This window comes from Clavelina lepadiformis, chromosome 4 (genome assembly GCF_947623445.1).
Source record: "Clavelina lepadiformis chromosome 4, kaClaLepa1.1, whole genome shotgun sequence".
NCBI classification, from domain to species: Eukaryota; Metazoa; Chordata; class Ascidiacea; order Aplousobranchia; family Clavelinidae; genus Clavelina; species Clavelina lepadiformis.
In genome coordinates, this window is record NC_135243.1 from 4,819,126 (window position 1) to 4,843,655 (window position 24,530).

Genomic DNA, 24,530 nt, shown 5'->3' on the forward strand with positions numbered 1-24,530 from the left:
AATGACACCACTGCTTTTGCTGTGTTTTAGGTGCTAGCATTATCACGTTTGATATCTGCTACTATGGAACCATCCAATGGGGTTTCAAGTGGGAACCATCATGATCTGGCCAACACTTTGAAGGAAATGCTAAAGATTAATGACAATCCTAAAAATCCCAGTAAGTACTTGCAATGTTTTGGTAGACTCGGACTGTTATTTTGTTGTTCGTATTTTTAATTGATTTTGGGTTGGAAGCTAAAGTGTTTGCACAGTGACCCACACCTGGTAGGATAAAATTAAAACTTGCTGATTAAATGTTTATATAAATTTTGAAAATACTAAACTGTTAACTCCTGGGAGACCCATTCATCTATGCCACTTTCTCAGTCTCAGCTATATATAAATAAAGAAGTCCTTTTTAGCATAATCTATCAATTTACAGACAGTACATGCAATTGAACACTTCTTTAAGACTTACATTGGCTGAACTTAGGGTCTTGAAATTGTGCCATTTGTTTTGGTGGTGTCATGTTTCTCTGTTTATGTGTTTCTGTTTCTGTATATTTTCTCTGTTCATGTTTCTCTGTTTATGTGTAACCATTCTTGTCACTGAGGCAGATTCAGTTTCATATCCACAATCGAATCCTTATTTCCTCGTAAATATTGATAGGTAACTTCTTTTGCCCTTTTATTTCCTCAAGTTATTTCTCAATAAGTTAAGTCAAACGTGCAGGGGTTTGAGCCTTATCCTCCAACGTTTGTAAATATTTAAGTTTATGGCATAGTACATCGCAGTATATGTATGCTGCCTATTACTGGAATTGTCTTTTGAATTATATGTAATGTGTGTGCTTGTTTGTGTTTTACGATTTGTGTACACTGTACACTACACACACATCTATATATATATATATGTATATCAACAACCTTCACTCTCATTTGCACTTTATGGTCCATTCACAAAAACAGCAAACATTTACGAGTCTTTGTGATTTTGTTTGCAGGCAGTGACCAAGAAACAAGCCATGTTGATTCAAGTGAAGTTTTGTCAAAATCACTCCAGCCTACAGAAGAGGTGCATTGAAATATTCAAATATATTTTCTTTTTTTACATCACAATCTTGTTTGCTGCTAGTATTTTTTTACAATACTTTTACCAATTTTTGTTAAAATGGTCATGTACATACAGCATTATCACTTTCGAGTTAGCATTCATATTTTTCAATGTATTCATGTATAAACATATTTATATTGTTGTTCCTTATCTTAACTGTGAATATAAATTTAGGTCTATAATGAAACAGAAAAGAAATCAGAACCAGAGCAGGACATCTATCAGACAATGTATGTGTTTGCGTGTGTATTACCTCTTCATATTTTCTTCTTAATTGTGTTATTTTATTGAATAGTTTGTTTTGATGATACAGAACAAGATGTTACTATCATTGCAAAATCTGTGATTAATCGCATGTTATACCTTATAACAATAGTCGTTGTTACATAATGAATAGAATTGTTTATGCAATGACAACGTGTCTGGGTTTAATTGATGATATCATCACTCATTTGCAACACTTGTTCACATTCATTAAATAGTGATGATGCTCAGATAAACCACTAAAATCCCATGGCGTTCTGCCTAACTCCCTGATCCATTTTCAATTTCTCTGTTCATTTATATATATCAGCTCACAAACCTGAAACATTTTCAATTACCTGTACATAAAACATGTAAATTTATGTTTTTTCCAAGCTTTTTGCGAAGTCATTTGACAAAGATTGTTGTGCATGGGATGAATAAGTGTGACCCTATCAGTGTCACAGTGCCTTTGCTTATGAAGTGCTTTACCCATAAGTAGATATTAATTTGTTGTTTTTATGACATGTTTTATTGTTATTAGATTATTAGAAAACGTCACAGACGGTGATTGCGTGCAACTTTATGGTGAAGAAACTCGGATAACTTCAAGCTCTAAAACAGAGCTGGAAAGCACACTCTCAGCCAGCAATAAGGTGCATTAGTTCAATTCAATAAAGAATATTTCAGACTTGAACACACGAGGCAGTTTTTAGCCTTATGTGCTTAACTACAAGTTTATAATGTTAAATAAAGTAATCGGCCAGGAATATAATAAACAATTATGAGAATTAACTAGTAAATAATAAAATAATTATTAGGTTAAGACGAACACAATCACGAAATATGAGTGGGATCATCGCTATTATGCTGGAAGTCTTCTCTCAGTGACAGACATGTACATCGCTTACAGTATAAAGGGTAAAACGTGTGAAAAAGCCTTTCAGTTACCCTCATGTTTTACAACTTTAAACCAAACTCCCTATCCATAAGTTGTAAATATTTTAATAGCCGAAATTAGCTAAAGGTCAAGACGAAATTTTCTGCTATTTTTATATTGCCACATTTTAAAAAATAACTAATGCAATAAGTTTTTCACATTTATTGAAATGATATTGTGCAATATTACAGGTCGTAACAATCACTCTGTTCGTGTTATTAATCGTCAAAATTCATCCGATCGAGTATTGTTGAAGGGATTCACGAGCGAGATATCAGATGTTGCATTTTCACACTCGACATCGAACATGCTTGCAGCTGTAGATTTCTCAGGCAATCTTATCATTTGGTCTATGATCCAGATGGCTGATTCAATGAGGTGAAATTTTTAAGTGGAAAAAATTAAACTAGTATACATAAAATAATAATAGTATTAAATAATACCTAAATCAACAGTTTTAGCTTATATACTGGTGTTTTTGAACCCATTTTACTTGACTCTCTTGCCTTAGCCTGAAGCTAATGTTTATCCACCTAAGAAAACTTAAACAAGCAAAATATCATTTTAGTGCAGAGAAGCGATTCCATTTAGTACCAAGTGAGGGAACTACCCAGTGTACCCATCGTGTAATCTGGGTTCCGCATGTACAAACCGATGAAAGCATCAACGACACAAAATCGGAATCACAAGATTCGCCAAAATACCTCGTTTTGGCCTACTCGAATATTGTAAGGGTGTTTTGTGAAACTTGTCCAATGTACGCTTCATTGCAAAATTTATGAATAAAAATTTTAGAAATTAATCATTTTTTTTGTTTTTATTGCTGGTGTAATTGCTGTTATTGCATATATTATTGATAGATGCCATCAGTTGAGGTAGGTGCCATAGGTACTGAAATAACAGTTATATTTGATGGTTGTTAAAAGGAATTGTTTGTTTGCCACAGGCTGAAGTTTGGGACTTGGATATTGCTTTTTCTGTGTCAGACGGACTTCTTGATGGAAAGCTTGATCGACCTCATGTCTCCCAGTGCTTTCTTTCCATCAAACAACATGACGACGTGAGATTAACTCATTGAAAGTTAAACTTTTGTTGGTCTTGATGTGGTTTTGTTTTTGTCATATTTAATCAGATTATTCTTGTTTTTAATGAACCAGGAATATGCACGCTATAGAATGGAGTATTTTGTTGTTTTTCTTAGTTTGCGTTGAATTATTTGAACTACTATTTTTTTCTTCAATCACAATATTTCTGTAAGAAATTTTTATTAATTTAAATCGGTTACGTTAGTATACACTGAATTGTTGAGATTTTTACAGGAAATTACCGACTGTGAGCTATCTCCGATTGGAAATGTCGTTGCCACTGCAAGTTACGACGGTTATGTGAAATTTTGGCAAGTTCAAATTGATGACACAGAAGCACCATCGTAAGTATCACATGAGCATAACATGGGATCAATCGCATTAAACTGTGTAATTACTTTTATAGCAATGCATACCATTGAACATATCAACTTTGCCATAAGGAAACTGCTTTATTTCCTGGCTAGCAGTCACAAGCACATGTACACTTTAGACATTTCCCACGCATATTTTATGTCCTGACTTATTCAAATTGACATTTTCTTTGCAGATGTTTGCACCAGTGGAAGCCTCACGATGGACGACCGGTATCGGCCGTGAAATTTTGCGATAACAGGAAGCATCCTGAACAAAGGTACCTGCTGTATCTAGTTTCTACGGGTACAAATATCAGTCAATTTTATTTACAATGAGGAATCTTTTGTTAAAACAAATTTTTTTTCAGCATTTTCTGGAGATTTCTTTTGACCGGTTCAGACAGAAATAATGAATTGAAAATGTGGTGCACAGTAACGTGGAATTGCCTACAGGTCTATCATTTGTATTTCTCAACTAATCAATATTCTTAACCTGTTTTTATATGAAATGAGGGCATTTGCTGCATTTCTGGTTAAGTAAACTAGCAAATAAAATAACAATTAATTAATTTTTTTGTTACATGTTAAATTCTGTATGACATAATAATGATATTACACAACCCACTGCATTTGTATTGAAATAATATTTGCCAGCAAATTGCTTTTTTCTTTTTTAAACAGTGTTGCCATTTAGCAATATTCGGCTAATTTCTCTATGTTTTTTATACATCATTTAAAAAATTTCCAACAAAAATCGTTGTGTTGTGTTTATCACAAATATCTTGCGTTTCATTGAAGATTATTTGTAAGATTTCTTAAAAGAAATTGCTAGGTTAATAACCAGGTTAATAATAATAAGGTTAATTAATAACCAGGTTGTTAAATTTGAACCTCCCTCCCCGGCTGATGCTCTTCCCGAGTTGAAGATAATCTTCGACTTGTCCGCTGAATTCCTCGTTCTTGCAGATATCCATCGGAAGGTGATTTAAGTTCAATATTAACCATGTCCGGGTTATGCCTATTGTCCGTTATAACAGAAATAATCTGTTTCATTACAATCTTTTACTCATGTAATGAGGTTTTTGTCGTCTGATTGAGCATAGTTGTGGTTGAAGCATTAGCACTGGTCACTTTTATATCTAAGGTCACTTTATAGTTTTGGAGCACAAGCGCTTAAGTTTTAAGGACATAACGAGGACATACGACGTCAATGATGACAATGATGTTAATTCCCGCAGGTGCTGTATGTGATGCAGTGTGATTCGAACATCAACGAAGGTACATCTCAGCTCTCGTCAATTGCAAAATTCCAACTGGCCGCCCCGATTTTAAGCATGGCGTTTTCTGATGCTCGCTACTGCAAATTCAAAAGCCTTCTCGCCGAGGAGTCTCATATTAGCAGATCTCACAATGGCTCTGAGCTTGAGAGCGATGAGGATGAGGATGAAGAAGACAAGGAGGATAAAATAGAAGGTGGGAGTGAATGAAATTTTGTTTATCTAAATTTTATATCCCTGGACTTTTCACCCTACAATCCCTGGACTTTTCGGGATCAACATAGTAAAAAGTGTACACTCATAAGTAATGCACCAAGAGTGTCATCATTAAGACGATTTCTAATTCTAGTGCCAAAATAACCAAGAGCTGAGAACCCAAGTTCGGCCTCTGATGTAGGTTTAATGGTTTTCAGGGCTCCATAAAGTTTTTAGTTACATTACGTTAGTTTTGCTGTATAAAAAGTTTCGCCAGACTTCGGACTTTCTCTGTGAACTTACATCTTCAAAATTAGACATTTTGATTAAAATTTGCTAGGACTCGGTCAGAGCCAGTAGCAAGCATATGAATACAGTTTGGGTAAAACCTGATGCACAAGGCACAAACCTGTGCTATAAAAGCGATTGTTCAGCCATTGTTACCCAATAGGTCGCATGACAACACTTAGTGCCGAACCTAAGTGGCTAGCAACTGTAAAACTGTTTTAAACAAATTTAATCCACCTATCAAGCAATATTGAACGACCAAAAGCTTAACTCAGAATTCCCGGGATTTCAAGACAAAATTCCCGGGTTCGGAATTGGAAAAAATGGCTAAAATCCGGAGAAACAAGATTGGGATTTCCCGGGGTCCCAACCCTATTATCAGTATCTTATTCAAATAGAACCAATGTTGGGTGGTTAGTTTTCCCTTTGTTTCCCGTTTTTCTTAATAGCTGCAATCAGATTGAAGAACCTCTCCTTTCTTTGAAACTTACATTATTTGATTAGCTTGTTTTTTACTTTTATTGCTTCGTTTTAAGATTTCTACATTTTTTACATGCAACTGTTGTTAAATTTTCTCGACTTTTTTGTTGCTCAAACTTAATACTTTGGAGCTTTATTCTGGTAAAATTTTATACAAAATTTCCATTTGAAAAGGTTCTTTTAAGTTGTATCCATTTTACTCCATTTTTTCTCGTCACTCAGCTAAGGATCAGGAAGATGATGGTGAGAAAATGGACGGCATCTTGATAAAACTCATCACAGTACAGGCCAGGTACGAGAAATTTGTGTGTTTTTTTAATCACTGACATTTGCATGTAACCTGCCATTTTTCTAACAAAGTATTTCTGCTCACAGAGGGCTTCAGAGTCTAGAGGTTCGGTTTGTCCCGAACGACTCGAATCAAACCGATGCCAACTGCACAAGCACCTATAACACCATATCCGAGGATATTAGTAAGTATTCAAACATTTAACTGAATGTCAAACTTGCCGTGATTTCATTGCTGATAAAATAGGTTTCGAGCAAAATGTGATTAACCTTTGATATACAGTAACATGGTTTATTGCTAACATGGTTTATTAACCAGCGGTGGTCTTGAGATTACCTTGACCTTGTGAGTGTTACAGTCACGGCAGTGAAATTTCCATATTTTATCCCACTGTTATAAATCTCATAATTTTAATTCTTGTTTTTACAGAAGACCAGGTCAGTCTAAGCAGCGTAGATGACCCTCTTTCCCCACCTAGAGACAAAACCTCTGATGGTGACCCCGTTTTTCTGGTTGGAATGGGTGAAGAAGATGCAACGTCTGAAACCCCTGAACTGGTCAGTGTTGGGTCCGATGACCAGGGAAATAAGTCGGACAACGATCTCCCCCCATTAGAAGATAGCACAGAACCAAATAATGACCAGGTATGGATTGGTCTGTGTACTGTGTTGTGCTTTCAGTTGGCATTTTGTGCTTTTACTGTTTGTAGGTAGGGTAATAACGTGTTTTGTTAGCAATTAACTTGTTGATTGGCTAGCTGATCGCCAGCTTATTCTAAATAATCTTGCACAATTTTCATGTACGTTTCATTTTTCAGCATATCATTAAAAATTTATTAAATATGATGACGATACTTCTGTTACAATATAGTATTACTTCATAACTGTCAGCATTAAAAATTACATTCACATTATGTAGACTCTGATAGCGGTGACTTCTCCTGGGGAATCCCCAGAAGATGAAGAGGCTCCAACTGCTCCGGATGTCACACAACCAGCGTCCACTCCAGTCCTTCTGACTCCAGATGCTTTCATGGGATCTCATAAATCTGTGAGTGGATGCATGATTCAATTTAGTCGATAATTCAATATATATACGGGATATAGTTTAGATCTATCTGGACCTTACTTTCTTGTGGCCAGTAGTTATCACTCATGACTCACTTCTCACCATTCAGACTCGAAAAAAGAAACTTGTCTTAACATTTCTTTGGGTGTTTTAAAGAAATATAAAAATGTTAAAGTGAAGTCGATGGATATGATTTGGCACCACGATGCTGTGAAAATCTCAGTTCTAGCTTAATGGTGTTTCATTTGCAAGTTTGCCAATGTTGCAATGTACAATATGTATCTGTAATTCCAACATATATTTCAGATTACCCATTTACCCACATTAATCTTCTTTATATTTTAACCTTCAATCAGCCTGGGAATATAAACGAATCAGCAAGCAGCAGTTTCACAAATGTAACTCCATTCAGTCAAATGGGCAGTTCATTTTATCAACCTAACCAGGAAAATTTGATCCTTGGTAAGCTCCATAGTCTATTACGCTGTTATTGGTCAGCTTTGCGTTGTCTGTTCGTGCATTATCTGAAGCAAATGTATACAAAGACTAGACATTTGTTTGTTCTGTGCATGTAATATAATTGGTAATCCCCTTATCAGCAAGAAATTATAGTTTCAATGAAGCAAAAGGTGTAAATGAAAGGTCAAAATGTTCAGGAGGAGTCAAGAATTCACTCCCAAATATCATGATGAGTTCTTCAGGAGCAGAAGATGAAGAGGAACCCAACCCGACTCAAACTCCTCCCTCATCTCCGCTTCAGCCCCAGGCAACCTCATCCCCTACTCCTCCCCCTCAAGCTCCAGCAGCTGCAGCTGCTGAAATTCTCCAATCCATCTGTTCCCGGTGAGATAACAATACTTTGTTTGCTCGTAGTTGAGAAATTTGTGTTCGTCGATTATTCTGGTGAAAATGATTAACTGATATTTTTCATTTGTGCTTTAATTTCTCCTTTGCGATTTGTTATATTGTGCTATTTATTAGCTTATACAATGTACTAGTTTCTTCTACAGAGATTGATTGCTTTTGATTTTTTGTTGTGTTGTACTTTTATTGTTAATATTACACTTCAACGCATTATATGTCTACCTACAGTAAAACCCCGGTCACCCTAAGTCCCCAATAACATGACCATCCCTTTGTCACAACCAGAATGTCTTCTATTTTATTGCAATGTACATTCTGTTTGACCGCAGCTCTCGCCTCGCAAGTGGAACGTTGACGTACTGGGGTTCTACTGTGTTGTTTGGTATAATTTTAACTAACAAGGTTCTGAACTGGTTGTGAGTTTGTGATTGGTTTCTGGTTAAATATCTTAAGTTTTGCTTCAAGCTAAATATTAACTCGGCCAATGACCAGCACAGAGCAGTTTACAACCAATCCAAATATAAGAGCATGCCAGGATCCTTTGTTTTGAAATTATTTAACCGTTTCAAGTTAACAGGTGGTTGCGTGTATTCAAAAGTTTTCTTTTGCTTATAACATAAAAGTATCATCCCGAAGTCACGGTAGTATTTTAAAATGTTTTCTAGATCTGTAAAATCTCCGGACCTGATCTCATCAACGTCTACGTTGGATGAAGTGAAGCCGGACATTTCTCCTGCTCATCCAACTCCTGGAGCAGGAGCAAGGAGCCATGCTGAAGGTGAAGTTTTGCTTCTTGTGGATGATTACCATGGTTACCATGATGATTAATTATCATCAAACATTTTCTTTTATGACCAATATCCATTATCCACTGAGCTAATGTTTTTTCGTATGATTCCAAGATTCTTGTTAACTACATGATGCAGTATAGCCTATGTGACACATAATATCTTATGTTAAATATGGTTAATCGTTATACTGTACTTGCTTCGAGGTGGGGTCTACCTTTTTATACAAAGTACTTAGTTTAGTGTAGTTTCAAACAAACAGCCATAGATTAAACATAAATAATGTCAATAAATAAATCAATGTTAAAGCTTTTACAAAGCAATGAACTTATGCAAACATTCCATTGACTCCCAATTAAGCAAAATATGCAAGTTATAGAAAAAACAGCCGCCCAATTCTCACTCATTTATTTCTTGGACAGGCCCAATCTCAATGATTCCATCGAGTGCTTCAGCTGATGGATACCCTCCCATCATCATGACGTCATCGTCCTCTATGCCGAGTACCTCCATGTGGCCAAAAGCACCAGATGTGACGATGTCCAGACCTATTGCAGTCAGGTGGGATTTCTTTTGTAATTTACATTATTATACAGTCTCTTATGAATGTTATAGTTAACTGGTTGATGTTAGTTGATAAATTATTTTTAATAATGTCGTTGATTTTAGTGAAGATACCAACTGAAGATTTTCTCTTTTAGTTTAGTTTTTATGCAACACTACAGCTAAAGTAGTGGAAAAGTTTTCTGTGAATGCAATGCATCTTGTTAAATTAATTGGCCCAAACACAAACTATTCTTAATATTAACTATTGTGACTCCAGAGCCTCCCCAGATCCACCACAGGAGCCAATGGGGCCACTAGACAGAGGGGAACCGTCCGATTGGGGTTCAAGCTCGGTGCCACCTTCTGCAGCGCAACCAGTTGAAGTTAGTTCTGTAATAAAGCTCCCTAAATCACCAAATTAAGCACAAAACACAACAGCAAACTGTTTTGAGATTAAACATTTAACGGTTTAGGCAACCGGTGTTAACTTTAGCAAAAGCGAGACTACTGGTATTTGCAAGTATGTCAAGCAATGTTACTTAGGAATTCTCATAAACTTGTAGCCTGCAGCTGTGGAGGCAGAAAGCGTTATCAAGCTGATTAACGATTATCATGAGCAGCAGGTCGCTCTGCTCAATCGGCAACAACTAGAACTGGAAGCTATTGCTACGCAGCAGCACAACATGCAACAGCAGAACGATGTAACGCTCAAACGTTTTGAGCAGCAAAGTATGATTTTTTTCACTGTAATATATACGTAGGGTTATGTGCTGTAATTTGTCAAAGTCCAGATACCTGAAAGTCATGACATCATTGTTTGTCTGATACTTAATATTATGTTAACCCTGGGTGTGATGTCGCTGTTCCAATTGTGATGTAATTTGTGTCATTCGCAGATGATCGATTGGAAAAAGCTGTAAAGTCATTGTCTGACAACCAACGTCGATTAAGCACTGATATGAAATCGATGCAGTCTGGTGTCACAGAAGTTACAGCCGGTAAAATCGACCGAGTTATCAAAAATGAAATCAAGAAAACACTTCTACCCGGTAACCGACAAAATGTTTTAACTCATTGGAATTGTTATTATTCGCTAATGTTTAACACATGGTTGACTGGTTTTGACAAACTCACCACACTTGCTATAGTTGCATACATAAGGTTTGGTATTCACATAGGCTATGGTTATATACACACATGTGGCTCATTTTTAATTAAAAATCATAGCTTTAACACAAGCAATGCAGCCCATAAAAGAAGAACTCAACACAACAGTTGCCCTCAAACTAGCTGCCACCGATGCTGTTCTCAAAGAACATATTGGAAAAGTTGTTGAATCAAAGGTGGTTTATTAATTATGATTGTATATTTAATGGTAGCAGCCAATAGTTGTTTTTAGTTAAGAAAGAAAGTGCGCTTGGTTTATAACTTATTAACTTATTATTAACTTAACTTATTAGTAATAAGTTATTACTTAACTTATTGTTAACAATTCAGAGCCGTTCACGTACTGTGTTGTTGGTGAAAGCTGGATGCTAATTTAGCTGATTAATTTATAACTAGCTATTCACTATTTAGTTATAACTAATAATAACTACTGATTAATTACTCCCCAAGTTTATTTAACCCATCCAAACATCAGTAGTGAATTTGGCATACCAACTTATCTCAAATATCTACAGAATGTTGCGGAAACTTTTGCTGCAATGACGTCAAAGGCGATTGAAGGTCATGTCCAGACCAGCCTAAAAGAGGTTTTTCTGACCAGGGTTGTGCCCTCCTTTGAACAGTCTTGTCAGGTGATGTTTCAACAACTTGCTGGAACCTTCCACAGAGGCCTCGAGGAAGGTAACACTCTCTAAAATGTCCCTGGGTTATTGTTTGAGTGTTGTGCCATCTTGAAGTTTGCTAAAACTCGGTACTACGTGAAAGATGTGGTAGAAAAACAGTTTAAAAGTCGTTTTTTTTCTCACACTATCTGTAAGTTTTTTTCTGCAAAGCTTAACGTTTGCAAAGCGTTGAGGTAATGGTACTGAGTACGGCAATTTCAAAGTCTTACCTTGTTGATGATGGCATGCGTCCGTTGTTCAAACAGCTTTTGGCAAACTGGAGAAACAAATTCAACTCCGGTTGAAACCGGATCAGGACCGGTTACAAGGATTAGTGAAAGAAGCTTACGATGCAACCAATCAGCTTCAGTTGGTTTCCAAAAATATCCAATCAGAAATGGCCATTACCATGCAAAAACAAATATCAGAAAATATTGAGAAGACCTTTTCCAGGTAATTAACTAACTTGTTGCTTCCTCAATTTTGGCAGCAAACAAATTGTTTTCTCATGTGTCTAACGTTCTTATCAATGCGTTTTAACTGTAACTATAGTAGGGAGTGGAGATATCAGTTGAAATCTTTTAACGCTTATAACCACAACATAAATACCTGATTTAGAACAATTATGGCAAATATTGTAGCTACCAATTAATTAAACAAACTACTGTACTGTGTTACCCAATATAGTACCCAGACTTTCTTGTCGGTGTGGTCATGAACACGGTAATAATACTGTGTATATCACACAAGTTAACTTTACCAAACATTCTTCGGTTTAAAAAGGGAACACGTTTTATACTCAAAATCACAACCACATAGCTGGTACTCGGTAGACGAACGAGAGATACGTTTTGAATTTCGCAACACATTTACAACCTTCTCATTCCATCCCTTCTTTAATCTTCATAAAATACAACCATATTCTAATAACTTTTGACGCAAACTCTTCAATTTGAACCAGATGTGAAGGAAAACTCACCGCCAGCCTCACCCAGGCGATCAAGCAGCACAACTCCTCCACTCACGATGATCAGAAGCGCGTCATCAGTGACATAGTGCGTGACGTCGTCGGCAAGACAATAGAAGAAAAACTTTCCCGCCTATCGGAGGCGGAGACGTCAGCTTTAAGTGGCGCCCGTGTCGTGGCGGGCCAGATAAATGCCACACCGATGTTACATCGACCTAGTTTACTAGAACAGCAGCAACAGATACTTAAGTTGCTCCAACAGGGAAATGTTAATACGGCGTTCCAGACAGTAAGTAGAGTTGTTTCTTTGCGCTGTTGTTGTGAATGGGGTTTGTGCAGTTCGTGCTTTTAAAAATAAAACGGTTTGAATACGTAGTTATACGAAGTAAAAACATCTAGATCGGAAACTGATGGTATCTTTTTCATGGCAAACGATATAAACAATGCCTGTATTATTTATCGTTGTTGCAAAGGAAATAGCAAATAGTTGTTGCAAACATATGGATAGTTTGGCATGCAACACGTACTGTCAAGTGATTTAAAGAACTTTGAAATTCATAGTTTGTTTAATACATCTAATGGCTCTCAGTCAAAGCTTACGGTGGACTTACAGTATGTTTTATGTCGGTTGTAGAAGTTATGACAAGTGCTCGGTTAGAATATTTATAACATCAAGCTTTACCTGGGAAATATGCCTGTGCTTGAATCGTGATTACTGCTTTGTATTTTAGGCCCTAACTGCCGCCGATTTGAACCTGGTCATGTACGTTTGTGAAACTGTGGACCCTTCTGTCGTCTTTGGGGTTTCCCCTTGCCCCTTACAGCAACCCATCCTTCTGTCACTCATCCAACAACTATCCAGCGACCTTGCCAGCAAGACAGAAATAAAATTAAAGTAATACTTCTGCTGCTTCCTTAACTAGTTTATAGTAATTTAGTAGGGATACTAGTTAATATTATGTGATTGATCGGTTAAAGTTGGGAACACGGTTTTCTTAACTGTTTGCAGATAGTTGGGTGATTTAAATTTTTCTTATTTCGAAATGTGTTATTGTTACAAATTGAAACTAAGAAAAAATTTCCCGTTTTTAAAATTAGTCCAGAGTTTGGCGCGAAAATAAAACAGGATCATTTCACTCCACTAATTTCAGATACCTTCAAGAAGCGGTGATGAATCTCGACCGACGCCATCAAATAACTCAAGAATATATGCACAGCGTGTTGAGCGCGCTCGTCCAGAAGTTATTGGCCTGCGCACAAGGTCCACTTGAAAACCCATCCTTAGGAAAAGACCTAAAAATGCTTGCAATGGCCGCTCAATCCTTAATGAAGTGACTTTGACTCTCGCCGACTTCGGTCGCTTTCTGTACCGGTGTCATTTGTTTCAACTATTCCAGAGTCCTTAGTTGGTTTTCAAAGGTTTCAATTTCAATGATCATGCATAGCTAGTGTTGTTTTCGTGACACCAGCAGCCTAAACCACCTTGATCAACTTTTCAAGTTTTTCTGTTTTGTTTTATCTTGATTAGCTCTGTGCAGCGGTTTTAATTCGCTGAGTCACCAAGTTTGGTCAGTGACCAGGTCAGGCTAAGTGATGGACAACATGACGAAGAAATGTTGAAAAATCAATCCTGTTCTAAAAACCAATGATTGTCCGCGAATGCTAAAAACGTTCTAGAATCGAATTCTTTCTAAGCTGCTATTATTATCAAATTCGTTCATGGGCCGTTAAGGCCGTCGTGAAAAGAAATCGTGTTGCTTTTTTCGTGGCACCGAGCCGCAACTGCTTATGTAGTTTTTGTCCCTTCGTCCCTATAGTTGTCTGTAGGCTTCGCAATGCTCGTACCTAGTAAAGTTTCTGTGCCATTGATCCTAGTTGCAAGATTTTCTTGTTCTATTTCAATTCGAGTCAATTTTCTTTCGAAATTTCGTTCTTTTTAATAAACCAAAAACCAATCAATGTTTGCTGTGGTTAAAATTTATTTAACATGCAGTTTATTGAAGTTTTTTTGCTGAGCTTGTGTAAACTCATAGTACTGTTGGTGTTAGATTATTTCTTCCACCATCATATTGTACACACCCTGGCTGCTTAAACTTTAAACTAGCTCGTCATACGTTCCACATTCTTTGCTGTGTTTTTGCGCAAGCACGGTTAAGTAAAGAAAGTTCATAAATATTTACCAAAATCATCCATGACCACCCAAACTAGTAGACATCAGCCAATAAATACGAATAGAAGCGTTGAGTTGTTTTGTGCAGATTTATGCCTTTCAAACAGTTTTACAAAATGAAATAAATACGAAGATTCACAATAGGAAGCCCTTGGTGCTTGGGCACAGGTCACGCATTGCAAATTTCTTGGGTGACAAGATAACAACTTCAGATAAGCAATTTCCAGTGTCCTATCTGGTACTCTCCCTAACACGATAGTAGAGAAAAGCCAGAGCCACGGCACGAAAGCCAAACAGGAGAGCGAACATCAGACCGATGTCCCGGCCGAAATTTGACTGCACATAACATCATAGTATCAGGTCAAAGTGTGCATTTTGAGAAAACTATCTTGCAAAATACCATTATGACTAGTTTGGAAACTCACCTGGTGAAATCCAAGACTTGACAATACAGCCTGGCCGTTTTCGTACAGGCATGGACCAGGACTTGTGTCAATGAGTGTAGAGTTATAAGTGGCATTATATGCAGGACAACCTGAGGTGGAATGTTAGATAAGAAGACCATATGTTTTGCAATTGATACTTTTCATTTCTTATATGTGATTAATGACTCGTATGATAATTCATTGCTTACCCAAATAGCCAACGTATTCCCATTGATTAATGTTCAGGAGCTCATTGGTGTAAAAAAACCAAGACAGATACTTCAACCAGATCAGGTAGACTGGAATTTGGCTAAAATAAAAAAAATGTATTACAATTTAAATGTCCGTCTATAGATTGATTCTTTTTTAAAAGATAAAAACGTCTTGCTGTTGCTAAAATCAGTTGCTAAAAGTCCAACACATATTTCAAGCCCTATTCTCAACTTACGAAGCCGAGATGAAGAACCCGCCAAGCAACAGAAGCGGCATTAGTAGCGCCGGGCCAAGGGCAATGGCAACGCCAATGCTCGGTGAAAGACAAGCGATCATGTAGCCGTAAGACACGCAAGTGTTCGCCAAAAGAGCAAGAAAACCGTAGAAGATGAAAAATTTCGCGGCCGTTGGAAACAGACCTGTGAATAATGATGCTGTGTACAGGCCGAACGTTCGTTTTCAAAGTTTCAGAATAAATATTATTTTACACAATGCTACATTAATGCAAGTTAGTTTCATATCGTAAGTACAGAAAAAATTATAAGCGACAGAAAAGCTTAAACGTGGGGAATATTTTTCCTAAAACAACAACTCAAACCAACCGATGAACGTAGTAAATGTGATGTCTATGGATTTTATACTGACCGAACATAAAATAGACGACAATGCTGTACACGAAGGGAAGCACAAGGTATGTTGGCAGATCGGCCAGGTTCTTTGATATGAAGTAAACCGCAGTGCTGTACATTCCGTTGAAATGTTCCCGTCGAAATATGGGTATTTCGGCAGGAAAAGCCTGAAATTGACAAAGCATTTGACGTAGGAAGCTGGTAGTTTGCATTCGTTTAAGTCAGGACAGCAATTGTTTGTTTGTTTTATATTTGTTTCTTTTTTATCAGCAGTTGAAGACTTTTTAAGTTCTTGATTGCTAAAACGTCGCCTAAATGCTATAAAAATCTTCGAAACTTACATTAAGGACTCCGATTGCGCTGGTGAAGGTTGTGTTTGTGATTACGAGGAAAAGAGAACCACATACAGTCATGACATCAGAGCTTAGGTAGGGTTTGTAGAAGTTTGGACGAAGGTAGACCAGACCAACGATGATAGCCGCAAACTGAATTAAACAAGATTTGTCAGGCTTAGAAGCAGTGTTTTTTATTTCGTGATGTCACAAAGACAATTTTCAAAACGAAAGTTATGCTATAAAAAATGACGCCATTCAGATTGGAGAAATAAGTTCAACATGTAGCCTGAACAGCGCCCTAACCCTAAGTACAATAGCCGACAGTGTTGCGTAGTATTATAGTAATCGAAATATGCTTTAAACGCTATAGCAAAGAAAAAAGACTGCTGTATTTACTAAGCTAAACACATACTTCACAAAAATAACAAATTAATAAACTTGTTATTACCAGTGTTTGAATAACTTTTACTCTGGTCAGTGTCGGGTTGCGGTAAGTTGTTTTGAATGCTCTGACGACACAAGCATGGCTCTGTTCAAAGAACCCGACGCGGTATCGCGGTTTTTTCTTCATTTCTCTGATTTCAACCTAATAAAACGTGTGTTCTACAAGTATCCTGAAAACCTCTTTTTAATTTCCAATAAACAGCTAGAAGGCTCTTATCTTTCAGGAGTTAATAATCTCCTTTACCATCATTGCATTCCTGTCTTCGTGATTTTCTTCCAGTAAGCTTATTCTTTTTTTCACTTCCATGTTGTAGGAAGACGCGGTGTAGTTTTCGGCGAACTTTTCGATAGTCTGCCTGTTGGCAGGAGTTAGTTAAATTCAAGTATAGCATATTATTTATAACCATTTGACTACGATTTTATCAAGCAGTGAATGCTATTTTATAAGCGCCAGCCAAACTTGGCTAGAAGTTCGTCATTGAGTTAAGAACTCAAAGTTAATTATGACCAAGGTGCTTGAAACAAACTATGCTAAGTATGCATAATCCAGAATGTAACAAACGCACTTTGAGGCTTCTTCATCGCCAGGGATGACGGAGATGGCCATGATGTAGTGGTCAGCGGGATTGTAGTTTGCTGGACACGAGTAGCCAATACTGAAAACATTTGAAATTACAAACGGATAATTAAAAACGACAAACTTCACACAATATAATTGTAAACATTTTATCATTCATTATGTTATTTAAAAAAAAGCATTTTAATTGATTTCCATAAGGTGGGTTATCATAATCACTTTGCGTAGTGAGTAATCGCATCTTTTGCGTCGCCGTGGAAAACGACTTGTCCCAAAGCAAGTAGAAGCAAGCGGTCGAAGAGTTCGAACACCTCAGAGCTTGGCTGATGTATCGTGCAAAGAACCGTGCAACCTGCAGGGGAAAATATATTCTTACACAACCCATAAACTGTGGTTTGGTTGTTTACTTCAAAAAAATATCACCTTGTTTGGAAACAGTCCGCATGCATTCAACGATGACCTTTGCCAGATAAGAGTCGAGTCCAGAAGTCGGTTCATCACAGAAAAGGATGGAGGGGTTCGTAAGGAGCTATAAAGAAAAACAACGAACATTGCAACTCACAGCCCAAACTGAAGTTAATCTCTGACGCCAGGTTAATGCGCCAAAAGAAACCAAGTTTTCTTTGTTGTAAAGTTTTAACAAAAAGGCTTTTTGTGACCTCTTTTAACTCATGGGCATAAAAATAACGGGATTTTACCTCGGCTGCAAAACTCAGCCTCTTCATTTCTCCTCCTGAAATGGTTTTAGTTCTTCCCGGAGTCCCAATCTGAGTACCCTCGCACTTTTTCAACCCCATCTGCTTGATTACGTCATGAACGCGCTTGCTTCTTTCCTCATCAGTAGTGGAAGAATCCATCCGCAATCTTGCCTGAGGAGGAGAAGATAAATTATTATTCTCCAACAAAATATATCCTCTTTTGTCGTATATGGAAGAACTGATTACTTTTATATAAACCAAGAGTTCAGAGAGAATGCGATGTAAGAGTACCAGAGGCTTAGAGCCCAATTGACATATTTATGCATTGTATTAATGAAATATGTTTTACGAAATGTTTTAGGTCTTAAGGTGTTTAAGTGCAACTAAACTTGTAGCCTATTGTTTGAGTATCAATACACTGTAGCTTTTGCGACGCTTATCAAACAGCAATGAAGGAATTTAATAAAGGTAGTTTTTGCGTCACGGGAGAACCTGGCAACCATCAAATGAAATTTACGCAATGGGAGATCGTTCACTTTGCTTTATGTAACGTGTAAATACGTCAAACCAGGTAAGGTCGATGAACTTAATATTTGCAGATCAAAATATTTTGGTTGAAAACGGAAGCAGAAAAATACGAACCAAAAACGCTTCCATTAGGAACTAGTCAAGTGATACTTACAGTGAATGTGAGATGTTCTTTGACTGTCAGTTCTCCCATAAATAAGTCATCTTGCTGCACATAAGCTGATACACCGGTTATATTTGGTCCCAAGGCGACTCCATTACAGAGAATCTGAATACAAAGTTAGTGTAAATATGTCAAATTTATATATTAGCAAAAATCGTATAGGTCTATTACAAAGATACGTGATGTTATGATACAGTAGATATTAAATCACCATCGTTAGAACATACAGCGGCAATGGTAACATTTGCAAGAAAAAGTATCGGATAATCCCAAAGTAAATGAATTATTTTTGATTGTGACCATTTAAATGGCAATTGCTAAATGGAAATAATATTTCTTAATTAATAAGTTCTTCCCTGGTTAGCATATCGTTAAAAGTTTTTTCATTTAACGGTACAATAGTCTACACACGCTTTTCTAAACTGCATCGTAACTAGTTGGTAAAATTTATGGACCTACTTCTCCATCCACTTGAAGGTTTCTCCGGTTCCTCCAAGTTAGCATATTGAGCAAAGTTGATTTTCCTGCCCCGCTCGAGCCCATTATAGCCAGGAGTGACCCGGGTTCTGCATATCCGCTCACTTGAGAGGAAATGGAAATATTTATGAAGAGAAGTACACAGAACGAAATTTAGCTAAACTTATAATATGTACCGATAAAGATCGATTGCTTTTATAATTCATATGTTCATTGCATAAAAATATTGGAGAATGAGTTGGTATATGAAGAGACGATAATTAAAATATAGTGTTTTTTGCAAATTGTTATTAATACATAAAGAGTTTTTCAAAACATATCCGTAAAAAGGTTAAAAGCCGAGTCTTATTTTCGACAAGAAATAACCATTTTTACCTTCGTGGAGGATTTGCTTTCCATCTGCCCCTGCTCTTCCCAACAAACCTTTCTTGGGCATTGCTTTGACACTGACGTCAGTCCAGGTTAGTCGGATCCTTTTTGGCGATCCATCTCCACTAGGTGTCGCTGAGCTGAAAGAACTAAATGAGCTTCCACTGCTGCTGTTGCCTGGGCAATTAAAACAATGCCAATTATGAACTGAGGAAGGAATTGTTTGATGTTTATAATTGTAAATTAATTTATAAAACACGTCACCCTTAAAGCCATGATAGATTTTTTGTCAAGCTATATCTGAAGAAGTTAGTAATTAGAGCAGACTTGTCTTATATGCGAAGAATTTTGCAGTGTTAGTTTTTACATTTATGCTTGAGTTAACATGAACAAAATTATATTTATATTACTGTGGTTTACCATGCAAAAGTTGCAAGCATTTTTTACACAGTTTGTTAATATCTAAAATTTCTAAAATATCGCTGGTTAAGAAGCAATATTCCTTCACTTTTAAGCGATGGCTAAACAGAGAGTTTACTTACCTGAGTGTTTGCTGAAGTTTGTAGAAATTTGTATATCGTTAAAACCATTCTGTTTTGTGCTCTGCAGAAACACAAAAGATATAGATTTAAAAAAAACGAAATTATATTTGAAAATGAATCATGTTGACTATTTTGGTAAATTAATGTAAAAAAATGGAGCATAGCAAGTGTTATACCTCACCTTCAATTAAATTAATAACATTTCGACAGAACCTACTCAAAGTTTTTTTATTTAAACTGAAACTTTGACCATCCAATACGTATTTACCTCTACTGGGGTTAGCTTTGTCTCGTCTGCATCGTTCACATAAGCGAGGTTTTTTGAGCTCATGATCACGAAAATTGGAGACTCTGTATAAATACCTCAAATGTCAGCAATTAAGTTTCTTCTCTGATGCACAACTTGATTGCAGTACTCTTACAAAACAAATAAGAGTTAATAGGTTTATACAAAAATGTAACAAATTTCAATCATTATAAAAATAATTTCTCATTTGAAGGACACAGCCTCATTGTAACATACTTTCTTCCTCCCTGAAATTAAAATCTGTCTAAAGATTTTATATAAGTGATCGACACAACACCTTCGCCAAGATTGCATCTAACTTATACCAACAGGAGCTTTTCTCTTTGTCTCGGTTGAACTTACGTAACATATAGTGACGCAAAACGCAAGTAGAAAAAGTCAAAGTCTAAATGACAAAACGCTTTAACATGAAACCCTCCTGTGTTTAGTTGTGTGTCATTGTTTGATCTTGCTATTATACAAATATGTCGGTTGTCACGATCAAACATGAGATGTTGGCCGTTGCCTGGAAAAATTATGGTAGGCTCCTCCAAGCTATTCCAATTAGGCATTCCTTATTTGTATTATGACAGAGCGTCGTGTTGTACCTTTAGCACAGTGAACTTTGCCACACTGTATGGCCACTGTGACTATCGGTATATCGAAGTATTAGATAATTAGTTCATTGATTTAACAGTTTTATTTCCAAATTTCAAACCAAACTTGATACTGTATAATTAACCGGTGTACTGTAGGCCTATACATGTATACGAGATTGACCATCGTCACATCGCGCACGTTCGCTAGGTCTCTACTTATTACGTCTCACATTCCAGAGTTAATTACAAGACATTTTCAAGTCAGAAATACAGTGCACGCAATACAAGTGAAACATCGAATCAAGTGTGAGGAATAACGCACGCTTTCTTCTGTGACTATAGCAATCGTACTGTAAACAATCGATTTTTTGCAATAATGAATAGATCCGTTATATATGAGGTATTGTACATCGTTTTTTCTCAAAGGGACTGGAGAATGTATCCGTTATATACGATAATTAATTGATCCGTTATAAGCAAGATTACCATTCCGTGTTTGATTCTAAGTTTGTGCTTGTTTTCAAGTAAAATGTCTTAGAAAATACTAATGTGCTTATTTTGACTTGCGTGCTTATTTTTGTCTTACGTTTAGGGCAGAGGTCCCTACTTTGGGCATTTCGACCCATTTAGTTCACCATTTTGTACCAAGGAGATCCCAAAATTAAGAAAATGCAAATAGTGTCTCGTTTTCTTTGTTTTTTCAGAAACGTTGGTTGCCTTCTCCTGTTGTGCACTGGTAGTATTCTTTCTACGTTTCCTAGTCGTGCTTATTTTTGAGTCGCGAACGTTGGTTTTAAGCGAGTAGAAATGCACTGAAAAAAACAGGAAATCATCCGGACTAGAATTTTCACCCGATATATACGGTTATACACGCAACCGTTATATCATGCGAGTTCTACTTTAATTTTACTTTTTGTTTTATGCATTTTAAATCTAAACACAAGTCATATGAAGTAAGACGGAATAAAAGATAACACTGACGTCACAGAAATTATTTGTTATAGGCCTAATCACTTTGGCATCATAACCGTACATGTTTATAAAGCGAAAGCTGATACATGAGTGACAACTTTTTCTCTGAAAGGTAATGGCGGCTGAATCTCGTATAGTTTTATGATGTCATTATTTGTTAAAACGTTTTCTGTAATTTGAATAAACTAACAGAGCGAATGATATTCAATTGATCACTGCACTTCGAAAATTGTAAAAATTCTGTAAATTGTTAAGGCCAGGTTCGGCAGGGAAAACAATTGTCCACGATATACAAACTTTATCCTATAGCATCACAATTCCGTCAGAATAGAGTCCGCCAGAAACAAACATATCGTACGCACCGAAAGAAAATTGATCGTTTTGAAGTAGAATTTGGCAAGTTATTTCCAACTATGACTCGATACTCTTTTATCTAAACAAGTCCCAAAATGAAAGCATTGACGTGGTAGAATAATGAATTCTGTAGCGCCAGTGTCTACAATCTAGATACGTATAGGTGTATTTTTTAAAAACTGCTTTGGGCATATATCTTATCAAATATTAACAGAGATATTGTTTGCTTATGGTGATCATCATCATTGTCGTTTTTCGTCGTTGGCGCGGTAGAACGAAAAAGCAACACCAGTTGATATTAACAGCGAGAACGCAGGAAAAATTGGCAAAGCCAAGCCGGTTTAAAATTTGCCAGAAAATTTATATGGTACTGAATTGCCGATAGCAACAATATTTTTCGTATTCGTGAATCGTTTATATTTATACATGCTTTTTATACATATTTATACATGCACCTTTACTTATTTCATAACAAAAAAGTTTTGCCTCCTTTTGGAAGAGACGCCCATGTTAGTTTACAAGATCTCGTTTCAACCTGCTTAAGGTTTTTGGTTAAGAAAGGTTCTTTATTTGCATATTATAGTACAGTGTTATTTTTGCACGTTATATATGCCGGGTGTAAGGTAAATGTTTCTTCGTATAAATGGTTGTGTGCGGCTATAGAGAGTTGCTTATGAGTCTAGTAATCTAGTTCATCAGTTCAAGTAAAGGTTTGACCCCAGTTACATATGAAATTTTTCGTTATAAACCGTTTAGCGATTACCTCGTTAAATGGATTCTATGGAAACTTATAAAATAAATCGAACACAAAAAGCAACTGGTAAATTTTATGATGGCGACAAAGGCAAAATGTGACGTCACAGTAATAATTTATTTACCAAAAACATTTAAACTGTAAATGAAATGAGTAATGAATCTGTGATTTACAGAACACTTTGATAAATTGAGTAAACTGAAATTATTACTTTAGTTTCACAAATCGTTATTTTAGAAGTCGCTTCATCATGACCTGAATTCAATTTCTTTTCTGACGTAAGCATACTTTCTTTCATACAACTTGCAATATTTTATTTATCCCATGTCTCAACACTGCAAGATAACATAATAATAACTACTATTACTGTGTAGAAATTAACAACTTGTTAATTAATTAATAACTTGTTCTTAATAAACGGTTACAGCGCAACTAGTAGCTAGATACTGATCACAAATTTTAAAACTGTTTTTAAAAATTTTAAAACTCTTTATGTTATTTTTCTAAAGTTAAACTAACAAATTAATAATAATATTATTTCTACAAGCAGCTTGATTTATTACGATTCGTACATGGACGTAATTGAAGCCTGACGAGCTGTAGGTTTCCAAGTTGGAATTCCTGCTTATAACATATCATCATCAGCGTTTATGTAAACATATTTAAAGTTTCAAACGGCTAAAAACCTTTCTGGATAATTTACAATCTAATATACAATTCATAAAACGAACTGTACGTGGATAAAGTTCTACCAGAATCTGCATTTCTTTCAAATACAGTCCAGTCCAGTCCAGTCCAGTCCAGTACAGTCCAGTCCAGTCCAGAAGTCCGTTCATCACAAAAAGAAGAGCGATTCGTAAGAAGCTTGAAAAGGGAAAAGTAACATTCTTTAGCGGCTTAGCCAATACTCTGTTTACATAAAATTTCTTTTGTTTTTTTAGATCTTCGATTACCTTGTTTAAATAAATCTTATCTTAAATCTTTCCTAATTTTTTCGGTTTTAATGATTATGAAGGGCTTCCGTTTTGTTGGTTTTTGCCTCAATTGCAAAGCTAAGTCTTTTCATTTCTCCTCCTGAAATGGTCTTGTTTCTGCCCGGAGTAATAATTCTAAAATTTTTGCTGAATGACCTCATTGAAACTTTTGCGTCTTTCTTTGTCAGTAGCAGAAGAATCCATTGGCAACCTTGCCTAAACGTTACAAAAAATACTGCCTATTTATATAGCCTACTTCAGCCATTCTTAAGTTAACTCAGAGTATTTGATCTTTACAAATGTTTAAATTTTTTATTTCTGTCTTCTCTTACGTCACGTATTACGTTGCTGTTGTATAGGCCGATTTGATGATTTGTGAGATTTAGTTTTGGATATTTCATCATTGAAATACTTACGGTAAAAGTGAGATGTTCTTTGACTGTCAGTTCTCCCATGAATAAGTCATCTTGCTGTATAAAAGCTGATACACCGGTTATATCTGGACCTAGCGCTACTCCATTACACAGAATGTAGATATAGGCCTACAAGGTCAGTTCTAAATTCTAAATTTATAGGCGGTCACCATTTGATTGAATCAGAATTGCTCTGAAACATTTCACTATAATTTTTAACTTATTAATGTTATCTCTCAAATCAGTTTATGTAATGCAGAATTTTTGTCTATCTTATTTTTGTACCCGATTTACTAT

General features: G+C 36.2%; 2 protein-coding genes across 2 annotated transcripts; one reads left to right on the forward strand and one right to left on the reverse strand.

Moving 5' to 3' along the window:
* The first annotated feature begins 30 nt into the window (after nt 1-30).
* Nucleotides 31-14,270, forward strand: LOC143453149 (enhancer of mRNA-decapping protein 4-like). Its single transcript, XM_076954315.1, has 30 exons — nt 31-160; nt 987-1,057; nt 1,271-1,326; nt 1,884-1,995; nt 2,161-2,260; nt 2,471-2,657; nt 2,848-3,007; nt 3,226-3,339; nt 3,599-3,708; nt 3,915-3,998; nt 4,089-4,173; nt 4,596-4,700; nt 4,959-5,193; nt 6,183-6,252; nt 6,336-6,433; nt 6,679-6,893; nt 7,168-7,299; nt 7,674-7,779; nt 7,974-8,160; nt 8,847-8,959; nt 9,392-9,530; nt 9,793-9,898; nt 10,079-10,244; nt 10,412-10,564; nt 10,743-10,858; nt 11,198-11,363; nt 11,611-11,797; nt 12,306-12,600; nt 13,043-13,206; nt 13,463-14,270. The coding sequence occupies exons 1-30, from the start codon at nt 64-66 to the stop codon at nt 13,644-13,646; spliced, it is 4,113 nt and encodes a 1,370-aa protein (XP_076810430.1). The 5' UTR covers nt 31-63; the 3' UTR covers nt 13,647-14,270.
* Nucleotides 14,271-14,405: 135 nt separating this feature from the next.
* On the reverse strand, nt 14,406-20,699 carry LOC143452966 (protein white-like). Its single transcript, XM_076954121.1, has 18 exons — nt 20,150-20,699; nt 19,882-19,942; nt 19,346-19,516; nt 18,953-19,074; nt 18,485-18,598; nt 17,803-17,973; nt 17,528-17,633; nt 17,324-17,456; nt 17,086-17,183; nt 16,988-16,991; nt 16,772-16,883; nt 16,532-16,669; nt 16,090-16,233; nt 15,765-15,915; nt 15,355-15,538; nt 15,116-15,216; nt 14,907-15,016; nt 14,406-14,817 (listed from the first exon to the last, which is right to left on the reverse strand). The coding sequence occupies exons 1-18, from the start codon at nt 20,210-20,212 to the stop codon at nt 14,713-14,715; spliced, it is 2,088 nt and encodes a 695-aa protein (XP_076810236.1). The 5' UTR covers nt 20,213-20,699; the 3' UTR covers nt 14,406-14,712.
* Between the last annotated feature and the right edge of the window lie 3,831 nt (nt 20,700-24,530).

Bases quoted from the DNA above. Each gene is read 5' to 3' on its own strand.
- LOC143452966 (XM_076954121.1), bottom strand. From the start codon at position 20,212: ATGAGCTCAAAAAACCTCGCTTATGTGAACGATGCAGACGAGACAAAG. The intron at 15,539-15,764 runs GTCAGTATAAAA...CATTATTCACAG, and splicing joins TGTCGTCTATTTTATGTTCG to GTCTGTTTCCAACGGCCGCG. The intron at 15,017-15,115 runs GTAAGCAATGAA...ATTCCACCTCAG, and splicing joins GGAATACGTTGGCTATTTGG to GTTGTCCTGCATATAATGCC.
- LOC143453149 (XM_076954315.1), top strand. From the start codon at position 64: ATGGAACCATCCAATGGGGTTTCAAGTGGGAACCATCATGATCTGGCC. The intron at 2,261-2,470 runs GTAAAACGTGTG...GCAATATTACAG, and splicing joins CATCGCTTACAGTATAAAGG to GTCGTAACAATCACTCTGTT. The intron at 10,859-11,197 runs GTGGTTTATTAA...AAATATCTACAG, and splicing joins GAAAAGTTGTTGAATCAAAG to AATGTTGCGGAAACTTTTGC.